This window comes from Pteronotus mesoamericanus, unplaced genomic scaffold (genome assembly GCF_021234165.1).
Source record: "Pteronotus mesoamericanus isolate MK-2021 breed Mesoamerican mustached bat unplaced genomic scaffold, CSHL_Meso_final contig_639, whole genome shotgun sequence".
In the NCBI taxonomy this organism is placed as follows: domain Eukaryota; kingdom Metazoa; phylum Chordata; class Mammalia; order Chiroptera; family Mormoopidae; genus Pteronotus; species Pteronotus mesoamericanus.
In genome coordinates, this window is record NW_026555223.1 from 917,775 (window position 1) to 930,673 (window position 12,899).

At 48.2% G+C, this 12,899-nt stretch overlaps 1 protein-coding gene across 1 annotated transcript; it reads right to left on the minus strand.

The window, feature by feature from the left end:
* Window positions 1-4,261: 4,261 nt before the first annotated feature.
* On the minus strand, window positions 4,262-10,861 carry PSMC4 (proteasome 26S subunit, ATPase 4). The gene is made up of 11 exons (XM_054580786.1): window positions 10,764-10,861; window positions 9,795-9,893; window positions 9,484-9,670; window positions 7,934-8,080; window positions 7,742-7,851; window positions 7,547-7,640; window positions 5,409-5,576; window positions 5,248-5,324; window positions 4,959-5,127; window positions 4,688-4,743; window positions 4,262-4,498 (listed from the first exon to the last, which is right to left on the minus strand). The coding sequence occupies exons 1-11, from the start codon at window positions 10,797-10,799 to the stop codon at window positions 4,385-4,387; spliced, it is 1,257 nt and encodes a 418-aa protein (XP_054436761.1). The 5' UTR covers window positions 10,800-10,861; the 3' UTR covers window positions 4,262-4,384.
* Between the last annotated feature and the right edge of the window lie 2,038 nt (window positions 10,862-12,899).

The following is a 12,899-nucleotide window of genomic DNA, read 5'->3' on the forward strand; positions in this document are numbered from 1 at the left end:
CTGGGCTGTGCAAACTTCTCCAGACCACCAGGTGCAACCATGGGTGTGACCCTAAGGCCGAGTGCGTGCGGGACCCGCGGGAGTTCGGGCAGGGGGATTTTGTCCGTTTCTTCCCCGGAGGTAGTCCCGGGTCCTGGTACACAGCGTGAGCTTTTTCTGTATTTAAGAGAATGGGTGTATGGCCCTTTGTACCTGGCCTGTGAGCGTGCGTGCGTGAGGGTTGTGGGGGCCCACTGCACCTCTGTGGCTGTGGGTCTCAGAAAGTAGCTTGGCAGTCTGATTTATAACTGTAAGCATTGAGGTGCCAGGTCGGTGGGAGAGTGTAGGTGTGCTTAAACTGTGACTGGGGACATAATGTGTTGGCTGGTGTGCATGCGTGCGTCGCTGTGTGACTGGGATTATCGAGTGTGTGGGTGCAAGCCAGGCTGTATGAGGATGGATATGTGTGATTTTCAATATATATGGAGATGTGGGACGTCATGGGTGCCAGTGGAATTGTGACTGCGTGTTTATGATCTTATGCCACTATCGGCCTGTTTTGTGGAAAAAGAATATGTTGCATCTCCTTGCAGCATCAGCTTTTTTTAAAGATTTGGACCAAAGATTTGCAATTTACCTGCCAAATAATTTTTTAATACAGTCTCAACTGATTTTTTTTTCATATAGAAAAATGCAAATCGTAATAACTTTTAAAAAATATCAAATGATTCTTTCCACTCTTTGGTGCCGTCAGGAGTCTTTGACAGATAAATGTGAGTCTTGGATCAAGGAAATAGCTTTACACTTGGAAAGACAGTGTGCCAATGAATAGTGAGCTCACGATTAAAGTGGGTTCTGGATTGTGAGGCAGACTTCATTAGTCCTGCTTTCTGAAGAGACAAAGACCATGTTTAAGACCATGAACAGACCATGAGAGAATGACTTGCTTTATTTCAAATAATAACACATTTTGCTCTTCCTCTTGCCTTGCCTTTCCGAACAGTTCAGCGCAAAAGCCGCAAGATGGGCTCACAGCAGGTGTCCAAAGCCTGAGCAGGATGAGGTGGGTGTTTATGCAGGGGGTGGCTTGGTGCTCGGTGACAACCTCCTAGAGGGCATTCCCAGTGGGGAATGGACGGGCGTGGGGTTATTAATATGGACAGGGTAAGGAGGATTTCAGAGCCAGGCAGTGTGAAGAGGGCAGCTGGGTGTAAGTTGCCCATTATTGGGTGTTGGAGCCCAAACAGAGGTATTAGAGACAGAGAAGTAGTGTCAGAACCCAATATCCGGTCTCCCAGCTAATGTGAGTGGCTGCTGCTACCTCTTACCAATTACTAAAGCTTTCTCCTCACTCTGCTCTATCTTAAAAGGTTAAATTTATTACAAAGCCTAATGATAATAAAATTCCTCTTGCTTCCCGACAGCATCCAATCCAAAGCAAAGTCTTGCTTCCTGAACCCCTCCCTAAAATCACTTTACACAAGCCCAAATCCTTCAGTGTCTTTTCTAACACAGTCTTCTGAGACATGGCACAGTTCCCTGTGGTCTGCGTCCTCCCTCATTGTAATGAGTACTAAACTCAACTTGTTCAACTACAGCGGTGTTCTTGGGGTGTCTCTGACTGGAGGGCATTGATGGGACATAATGAATGTGTAGCTAATTGTAACATTATTGTGGCAGCTTTTGCTCTCACTGGCCTTGGCCAAAGGTTACTTTCAAAATGTAGGAAGTAATTTTGAAATGTAGAGCATGCTCAGGAGGTCTTGGACGCCGAGAGGAATTGTGTTAACCAAGGTCACTCTCTACTGGTAGTTTGGAGTGTTTTCACCTAAATAAAATAGAGAAAAGGCCCTGTAAAGTATCGTGTAGGTAAAGAAAAAGCATGGTCTCCCCCCCTGGGATCTCCGCATCTTCTCCAAGATTCTCCAGGAGCTTTAAGTTGGATGAATGATCAGGACAAAAGTAAAAATGACTTGAGAACACTAGAGAAGATTCTGTCCTAATCACCTTGCAGATTCCTAATTTTTCAGAGAGCCCAATTAAATGCCAGCTCTCTCAAGCAGAGAAAGTAGGCCCCATTATTAAAATATTAATGGTGGGTTTTACTTAATTGGCCTCATCTTCACTGAGGTCATTGACAACAGGGACTAAGTCTGATTCATCTCTGAAAAATCGGTCACTCCCTCCAGACTGCCAGGGAATGGGGTGTTGAAGCAAACACTTTTTAACACAGCACCAAAGTCAAAGCACCAAATGACATTCCTGCCCAGGGAACAATTTGTTACACTGACTCCAGGAGAGAATACCCTACAAGAGCCCTTCAGTTTTGGGGGAGGACTTTGGTTTTTTCTCATCTCTGTAGTGCTTTATGTTATGTTGTGTTACTTCACATACTTCTCTCACTGTTCCTGGGACTTGGGCACTGTGCCCAATCAGCTGATGAGGACTCTGACGGGATGACAGAGTTTAAGGCAGACGCTTCAAGTTGTACCACCACCCTAACTCCAAAAGAGATGTTCTGTTCAGGTGGTGGCAATATCCTTCCCGTTATTTTCTTTGCTTTCATTTCTGGGGCACATGGCTTTGTTGTCTTTTCCCAATCTCTTTACTCTTTATTGATGTTTAGGGTGTTTTGTCACTTGGGCAATTTTCTTCCTTTCCCTTCCTCCTTCCAAATATCTACTGGCTTGTGGGAGCCTCTTTATTTTTCTGTGATTTTGTTACTGTCATTTTTAAGAATCTAATTTAAAAGGTTAAATGTTGTACAAAGTGTATAGCAAAACAAAAAGAGCATTCCCACCGTACCCTCACCCCACATTTCCCTGCCTGCTTCTAAAAGGCAACGACTTCCCACCCTCTTTTGTTTCTTTTGAAATTTACTTCCATATTTCCAAATTATATGCTTTTGTGAACTCATCAGTTTTAGGTATTACCAGGTACTGAATGTGAAAGATGAGGACTTTAGGTGTCTTTCCAGCCCACTTTGGTCTCTTCTCTCACGCTGCCGTTTCCTCAGAAGGAACCGCTTCATTGCCTGCCTGGGGCTGTCACTTGACCCCATCTTCATCATGGAACGCCCTCTCTCACCCTCTCTCACCCTCTCTCATCCTTGCTCCAGGCCCACCAGCCCAGGGACCGCTGCTTCAGCCTTTCCAGAGTAACACTGCCATCTTCAGCAAGGCCCCAGAAGGGTCATAGGCCTGGAATAACGTAGCTTATTTAGTGCATGCCAGGTTCTAATCACACTGGATGTATTAATTCTGATTTTGATATAACTTTTCAGGTAGTCCTGTTCCCGCCTTCCCCTTCAGAACCTGGCCCCTCTGACTTGTGAAATGGCAATGTTTCTGTGCTTCCCTTTAGTTCAGCTTCATGCTTACTCAGGTCTGCTACATCCATGAGCAGGTATCTGCCCCTTTCCAAAACTGCAGCTGCCATCTCATCTCACTTCCTGTGTCCTTGTGAATTTACTCTCCTTTTAGTGAGAGTCCAGGTCGGAGAAAGTTCTCTCTGCTCAACCTGCCAAGCCCACCAACGGAGGAATCACGCCTGTCCCTTCAAAATCCGTGATTCCCTAAATATTTTTCCTTTCACCTTCTTCCCATGTCACTCCAAAGTATATAGTGACATTCATATATTTGTTCAGGAAACTGAATGTCTACTATGTGTAGGTGCTGAGACTTGAACTGTGGTCAAGCTACAGTCCCTGACTACTACACAGAAAGTCTAGCTGAACAGTGGTGCCAGGGATGTAAGAGTTCCTTCCCAAATTGGGGCACCAGGGAAAGCTGCCCAGAGGGAGAGGTGTCGCAACAGAGACCTCAAGAGTGGGAGTTGGTCTAACCAAATTCATCTGTGCCCTGATAAAACCAGGTGGAGAAGAGCCAGAGACAGTCGCAAAACCAGGGCAGCCAACCCCCACTCCTCATAGTCCCCCATCCTTGCTCTGAAGGATTCTGTGAGGTCGGCACTTTAATTGATACTCCCTGAGTATGAGGAAGGCAGGACGACTCACCAAAGACTTAAATGGTCTTCTACGTGTAGGGAACAGGGACGGGAGATGCACGGGGGCTTTATTTTATGGTCGGGGCCATGGCCTGAGGTTCCTTTTCCATCCCTTTCCCCAAGTTTCTGAAGTCATTTTGTTTGAATTCTTTGCTTCTCAAGCTGTAAGTCCAGGCCATGTACCTCACCCACTCATCTGTCAGAACAGGAGGGGCACAGAGGATCCTCTTCAAGGCCCAGGATACCAAAGGAGTTAAACTTCTAAGGAGAAATTAGATTAATTCAATCTTGTGTATTTATTGAATAAATCAATCCTGGGTAAAGAGAAAAGAGAACTAGGTTTGGGGACAGAGGTTGGTGAAGCGAGGGAAGTCCCTGGGCCCCGTGCGTAGGGGAGGCATCACTTGTAAAACTCATGCTCCTGCTCATCCTTCTTGATGACTGTCTTGTAAGCTTTCTCGAAGTCCTTTGCCAGAACAATGTAACGGTTCTCTCGGACAGCCAACATTCCACTCTGTGAAGGGATGAGAGTTAAAATCTACCCCCTGCAGTCCCCAACCCTAGCGATGGTGGAGAAAGAGACAGACAGGGCCCAATACTCCAGGGAGGCAATGAGGGATAGAAGGACGGCAGCAGAGTGCTCTCCAAGAACAAGAGTCTTCAACCACCTCCAGCCTGGATCCAGAGAAAAACTCTCACTCACCTCTTGGCAGATGGAATTAATATCCGCTCCTGAAATCTTATCTGGTCGGGCCACGTCTGCAGTGGGTAAGTTAAGGAAACCATTGCCGGGTGAACGCCTGGAGCTGGAAATCACCCTTGGGCTGTCTTTGTCACCGCCCTCCCCTCCCCTCCCGGCCTCGGACTTTGCTGTCCCACCTCCACAATGTGGGTCATGGTGATGGCAGAGGTGGGAGTGAAGAGCCAGTCCCTGTGCCCAGCTGTGACCTCCCTTCCCTTCTACAGCAGGATACAATCTTCCAAGTCAACCTCCTCAGAGAGATTCATCTTGCTGGTGATAGTGGAGAAAATCAATCTCTTCTGGCGGCGGTCAGGGAGTGGAAATTCAATTTTACGGTCCAGACGTCCTGGCCGCAGCAGGGCAGGATCCAGGGTGTCTGCTCTGTTCGTTGCCATGATCACCTGGCATTGGGGACAGGCCAGCTCAGACCTCTAGCCCTACTACATCCTCCTTCCCACCAAAATACCTGCCCCCTCACCTTCCCAATTCCCATACCACACTGCCCATCACAAACCCCGAACCTTGACGTTGACATTCTGGTCAAATCCATCCATTTGATTTAGCAGCTCCAGCAGGATTCTCTGAACCTCCCTGTCAGCTGGAGTATGCAACAGAGTCAGTACAAGGTATTATGTACGACAGGCTTGCCCAAGACCCCAGACCCCCTTTGGGCATTACTCACCCCCTGTCTGGGCATCAAATCTCTTAGTGGCTATGGCATCGATCTCATCTATGAAGATGATGGCAGGTGCATTCTCCTTGGCCAGGCGGAACACATCCCGGACCATGCGGGGGCCCTCACCCAGGTACTTCTGTACAAACTCCGAGCCCACAACCCGGATAAATGCAGCTGATGGCAAGATGACGAAGATTAGACAGGGATGGGCCTCCTGTAGGGCCCACTCTGCTTTAACTGAAACTAGGAATTCCCTGAGGACATCCCTTCCTTCAGGTGCCTACTCCAAGTAGCCAGGTCATTAACACTCTGGACTGGGTTCCCAGATCCAGCATCAAGGACAAGCCATCTGCTTGCATCCCAAAGCAACCCAGCATCAAGAATCATGAACCCTAACCACAGATGGGTCTTCTTTCTTCCCAACATTTAACAATTGGGGCATTAAAAAAAAAAAACAAACTGCATCTGTGCTTCAACATGCCTGTATGGAGAAGAGCCAGAGACATTCATGGAGTCTAGATACAGAAGACATTCTGGGTATCCAGAGCATTTGAAAAATTAGTAGGAAAACAGGTTGCCATATACAAAGGCACCATGTTACCTAGCCATGGGCTCTGACTTCCCCTTTGCTATAAGGACCCACTTTTAAATACCATGCAAGAATCAGGGACCACAGACATGTCTTTTGACACAATCAACAACTGGCAATGGGATTAAAGACAGGTTACAGTTCCCTCCTTTTAGCCTGTTTCTCAAAGTGTAACATGTAAAGGTACAGCTCCTATTATTCTCTATCCCCTTATTCTGCATAGTTCTCTTCTTGAATTTAGCACTGTGCAACATAATCTGCTTACTTATCTGTTCATGAGCTTCCCCAGCTAAGATACCACCTCCACCACCCTATGAGGAATGGAGACTCTTCTATTCACTGCCATGTCTCCAGCACCTAGAACACGGCTTGGCACATATTAGGTGCTCAGTACATGTTAAACGAATGACTAAGTTCTAAGTGTTTGATTCTTTTCCCTCAGCAATGCTGGGAGTTTCTCCAAGGAAGGGGACCAGGGGACAAGTCTGATTCATTGTTGTATCTCAGCATAAGGCCTGGGAGAGCAGAAGTCCAATGAACTGCTAAGCAAATGAATAATAATGACAATGGCTAACATTTGCTGTCTACTTACTATGTGCCAGGTATGCTTCTGGAAGCTTTGTATTGATTTAATCCTCTAATAACCCAGACATATAAGAAACAGGAGTCACAGAGAGACTAACTTACATAAATAGTTGTAGGGGAGCCAGATTTCAAACCTGGCAGTCTGGTCCACAAAACCCACAGTTAAACCACTGTCTTCTACTCCCTGCCTCACCTGTATGAAGATTTTAAGATGTGCTGAGCCTTGGCTTTAGGTTTTATAAATAGTAATACAAAGCCCTGGCTGGTGTGGCTCAGTGGATTGAGTGCCAGCCTGTGAACCAAGTGGTCATGGGTTCAATTTCCAGTCAGGGCACATGCCTGAGTTGCAGGCCAGGTCCCCAGTGGGGGGTGCACAAGAGGCAACCACATACTGATGTTTCTCTCCTTCTCTTTCTCCCTCCCCCCCTCTCTAAAAAAATAAATAAATAAAATATTTAAAAATATATTTAAATACATTGATTTCTCAACATTTTGACTGGAACCTACCAGATTACTTTTAAAAGCAACCACAATATATATATGTGTGTGTGTGCGTGCGCGCACATGTGTGTGAAGCAAGTTTCTCAAAACAGCATGACATCTCACTATGTGGGATGGACTCTTATATCTTCTGTTTCATTTTTTAAAATGCTGGTTGCAGTCCACAAATTAGAATCCCTAATTATTAATGGGTCACAACCCACTGTAGGAAAACACTGAACTATTTTGTTAATTCTCACAATCATGCGGTGACCTGAGTTTTCTATTAGATGAGGAAATTGAGGCATGAAGTACAGTCATCTGTCCAAGACTACACAGCCAATAAGTAAGAGGCACAACGGAGTTTTTGACCCCAGAGCCCATGTTCTTAAACCACCATGCGGTGCCACTTCCTGGGGAGGATGAATGAGCAGGGAACAAGGCTGGGAAAACCCAGGCCAGAGTTTGAGGGAGAGGCTGAGTGGCTCACCAGTAGTGTGATGAGCCACGGCCTTTGCCAGCATGGTCTTCCCGCAGCCGGGAGGGCCATACATGAGGACACCTCGGGGAGGATCGATGCCTATCTGAAAAGCAGAAGTAGGGAAAGGAGGATGAGCCAGGGAGTCCTGTCACCAACCCAAAACTCAGCAGGGCCTCTCCCTTGCCTGCCACCGCAGCTCCTCACCTGCTTGTAGAGCTCGAAGTGTGTAAGCGGGAGCTCCACGGCCTCCCGCACCTCCTGCTTCTGGATGTCCATGCCTCCAATGTCTGCATACATCACATCTGGCTTTTGGTCTGGTGGGAGAACAGAGCTGGGACTCCCAGCCTGGCCCACGGGGTCCCCTCGGGCCCCACTAGCCCCAGGCTTCCCCCTCACCTGAAGTGAGCATCATGATACTGCTGTCTGCCTCAGGAGGTAGCACATCCACCAGTGCATTGCTGTGTTTGTGGAGGGCCACAGAGGCATTGGGCTTGAGCAGCTCCCGATCAATGGTGCTCAGGATGCGCACATAGTAGTTGGAACCTTTGGGAAGGAGAAAGAAAAGGAGAGGGGAAAATGAGATGTGCTAGAACTGTCCTCTCTTTGTGATTTCAGTCGGGCCCTCCAGGCCACCACTATCTCTCATACCCAGACTGCCCCACCTCACCTCTAGCCTGCCTCCTCGTCTGTCCCTCACGTTCACACACCCCCCGGAGCCCAGCAGCCTCCTGGAAGGCTTCCGCCTGGCTTTCCCCTGGCTGTCTCTTGGCTCTCTCACCACTGCATCCCTACACGTTCGCCATGTCTTCCCCCAAATTGTGCTGCTCCTCCTAGATCTGCCTCAGGCAGGCTCATAGTCCCCAGTCACTAGCAAGAGTCCCAGGCCCCATCCTTGACTTTTCTCGCCGTCACAGTTTATCCATCAGTCACTACAACCCATCAGTCACTATGCCCTTCCACCCAGCCTCCTGAATGTCACTCCAACCAATATTTATTCTCCTTCCTCTGGGTCCTGCCCTGATTCAGGTCCACCCACCTAGGTCTCTGCACCAACTCTTTCCTGCTCACTCAGCCCCGTCTCACCTCTCCAATCCGCGCTCTGCATTTATGGTAGCGGTGTACACATCCTCTTCTAGTCACAGTCTCTCTCCCAACCTTCAGACTTGGCCATCCAGTAGCCTCCCAGATACCTCCCTGTGATGTCCTAGACTGCCCTGTCTCCTTGTAAGTCTTCTCCTCTGACCATGTTGCCACCTCAGGGATAGCCCCATTGTCCCCCTATGTTCTACAGCTCAAAGACACAGGCCTCATTCTGGACCTCTCCTTCCCTTCACTACCTCACTACCAGCCCACCAGTCCAGTTCTAGGCCCAGTCATACACTCTTCCCTACAACCTTTGTCACAATGTGGCTTTGTCCAGAGAAGCAGGGGCCAGAAGCAGGAAAGACAGATAAGATACAGAGACAACGACCATCAGGAAGGCATGGCCTGGGCCCATGTTAATAACAGCAGCTACCATATACTGAGTCCTTACTGAAGCCTAATCTCTTAACACTTTACTCATGGTTTCAAAGCACAGGTCCCAACCCAGAAGTAGCCATGAAATCAATTTAGAGAGTCACGACCAGAACAAGGTTTAAAACAAAAGACTAGAACAGAATGAAAAAGCAATTAGAGTATGTCACACATTATAAGACTAACATTTGGTCAAACTTTTACTATATAAATTATATACACACACACATGCGGAGGAAAGAGAGAATGTAAAAATATATTTCCACTTTTGCATCAGACTCAAAACACTCTGAAAAACACCATTGCACTGCCTTGCTTTGTTTGCTGCCACAAGACCCCAGCACAGTTCCTGACACATGCCAGGAAACATTTAACAGTTGTTCGATGAACAGATGAGTACGCGAGGTGCTCCCCACGCCCCCCACACACACCTGTGGTGGAGCCCACGATGGCTGTATTCTGATCCACAGCCTCCAGAAACTGCCCTATAACCAGCGGGATGCTCTGGATTCGTTTCACCTCCTCCTGGGCATGGAGGAATTCCTTCTTCAGGTTCTTTTGCTCATCCTTGATGTATTCCTCCTGCACCTCCAGGAACTCCAGCTCTTGCTGCAGTTTCTGTGAGAAGAGAGAGGAGAGGTAGGGGGTGGCTCCAGGCCTTGCTGATCCAGGGAGTAGTGGAAGATGGCAGGAGTGTGGGATGTTGGACCCTGTGCAGCGTCTGGATTGGGGAGAAGTGTACCTTGTAACGGCTGTACAGGTCTTCCAAGTCCTCAGGCTCAGGTCCCAGGAAGGACAGGCCAGTCTGGGGCCGTGACACTGACAATGCTGGAATCTCATCCTAGACCAGGGTGGGAAATGCAGGTCTGAGGAAGAGGGTCCCCCTCATGAAAGACTCTGACTTAACCAGAAAGTCACTCATCCCCTAACTGGCTCCTGACATCACTCAGCCCCTCTAAATAGACCACAGAAACCTTGCAGCGCCTTAATAGGACCCTAATATCAACTAGCCTTCCAAACAGAGCTTTTGCATCATACACCATTTGTAACATGTCCCCAGTGTCACCCAACTAGGGCCTAAATGTCTCATCAACTTCTTACCAAACCCAATGCCCTCCAGCCCCCTCAACGTGTTCCTAATGCATATGGCTCTCACATAGGCTGTTAAAGTCACCATGCCTCCAAACAGCCGTGGAATTACCCAGTTGGCCCCAAAAGATTCCTCATGTCACAGAACCCCCAACTCACATTAAGTTTTTATGTCACCCAGTTCCCTGTGTAGGCCTCAAACATTACTCGGCCAGACCAGCTATTACCTAGCCCTCCAACGCCAGCCAAGACTCGAACATCAGTCAGCAACCCAGCCCAGCCAAAGACATCCTTCAGCCCCAAGGCCGAGTCCCACACATCACTCGCCACCCTACCCCATCCCCAACCCCGCAGGGGCCCGGATGTCACTAAGCACTCCAGAGAGACCTCTAAATCATCAGACTCAAAGAACCTGTAACGTCACTCATTCCCCCATGCCAGCGTTCCGAGCCTTACTGCCGTTCTAACATCACTCAGCCACTCAGCCCAGGCCTCGGTACTTGCACATAGCTTTCCACTGAGGGGTCCGAAATCTCCCGGACCCGGACCGGATCCCTGCAATCATTCAGCACCCCACTCAGATCAGTCTCGCCCTGTCCGCGCGAGCCAGGCCCCACCGGACCTGAGCTTTCTCCACCAGGATGCCTATTTCCTCCATAGTGACCAAGCCCGCCTGTGTGTGGCCAGGCCTGCGCCAGTCACCGCTTCCGCTGCCGCCACCGGAAGGCGAAGCCTGGGTGGATTGTGGGAAACGTAGTTTAAGACGTCGCTGAGAGCCAGCCGAATGGGCGGGGTAGGACAGACGGTAGTGAGGCCCTCGCCTTGGGCTCCGCCCCCAAGGTAAGCTCTGGAGCTCTCCGCGCCAGGCACCGCGAGCTGGCGGGCCCAGCGGTGCGCATGCGCAATAGGTCGTAGTGGTGCCGCCTTGCACAGCAGCTCCGGTCACGGTTTCCCGTCAGTAGGAGGCACTACCCTGCCGCTCTTTCAATTGAAGAACTTAGGAGAAATCTGTCAGGAAGTTTGGAGGCCAAATGCTCTTAGCTCTCATTTAATAGCAGAGCTGGAGACGCCTAGGGCGCCTTTTCAGGGGAGTTCCACTTGGGTACGGGGGCGGGGGTAGATTGTCCGTGGAAGGGGCTGAAGGTCCCGGCTACCACGCAGTGACACTTGGGCTCACCCCAAACCCTCGTTAGCGTTAGTAGAGAATCTAGTAGAACCCAGGTGTGATAGAACCCAGGTGAGATGGAGCTGCAGAAAACAAGCAGCGGTACCAGAAGTTGATTACACAGGTTTTAAAAAGGGAAGGGAGGAAAGGAGGAAGCAACAGGCCAAAAAGGAGTTTCTTTTGCTAAACCAGTCACCAAGCCAAAACTTGGTAACTAACCTAATAGTTGCAGTTTTAGCCACTCCCGGGGTAGAATTTTAAGCCGGTCAGTCTGGCGTTTCCCAATCATCACTACTGCGGTAATCTCCGTGATAGGACCTCACCCCTCGCCGACCTCGCCCCTGCCCCCCACTCCCGCCACCGTCAAAGCGGGAGTGTTCAACCTTTAGGCCTCTCTGGGCCACATTGGAAGAATTGTCTTGGGCCACATATTAAATACACAAACACTAACAAAAAACGATGAGCAAAAAAAAAAAAAAAAAAAGTCTATGCATTTGATATGCTCCACCACGGATAAGCAAAAGTCCTCATATAATATCCCTAATTATGCAGCGGTTCTTTTGATAATCGTTTAAAATCGTCGAGCAGGTCCCAAGTTTGTGATCACGAATATATAAAATGTGCATATCTAATTAATAAAACTAATGTTTTAAGTAAACTTACGATTTTGTGTTGGGCCACATTCACAGCCAACCTGGCTGCAGGCTGGACACCCCTGCTCTAAGGGAAGCTACCCTTGCCTGAAAAAATCCACTCTTTTAACTTCTTAGTCCCACTCTCTTTCTGCCTATTAAAACCTTCCATTTTGTACAGCTCAACTGAGTGCCCTTCTAGTTGCTAGATAGGATACTGCCCAATTCATAGATCACTAATAAAGCCAATTAGATCAACAAATTTAGTTGGTTGAATTTTGTTCTTTCACACAGTGAACCTGTACTCCTATGCCAGGCCCTGTGCGTGTTTTATCTGTAACAATGAATTGAATCTTGACATTGTGTTTGCTCTTTTGCAGAGAAGGAAGCAGAGCCATGAAGCCACTTGCCAGTCACAAAGGCCAGATCCCTGGGCCCCAGATCTGTCTATCCCCAAAGCCAATGCTTCTGGCCCCAGAGATTCACTGCCACTATCATACCACTACAGTTTTTGTTAAGTACAGGCATATGTGGGGGATAGTGCAAGTTTGGTTCCAGATGACCCCAATAAAGCAAATATCAAAATAAAGCAAATCACATGGGTTTTTTGGTTTCCCAGTTCATACGAAAGTTATGTTTACATTATACTGTACACTTAATTGTACACTTAATATACTAAGTAGTCTATTAACTATACAATAGCATTATGTCTAAAACATGTATATCCATTACTTTAAAAATATTACTAAAAATGCTAACTGTCCTCTGAGTCTTTGGCCAGTCCTCATCTTTTTACTGGTGGGGTGTCTGGCCTCCCTGTGGATGGCTGATGCTGATCAGGGTGGTGGTTGCTGAAGCTTGGGGGGGGGGGTGTGGCAATTTTTTAAAATAAGACAACAATGCAGTTTGCCACATCAATTGACTCTTCACAAACAACTTCTCTGTACATGCCATGATGTAC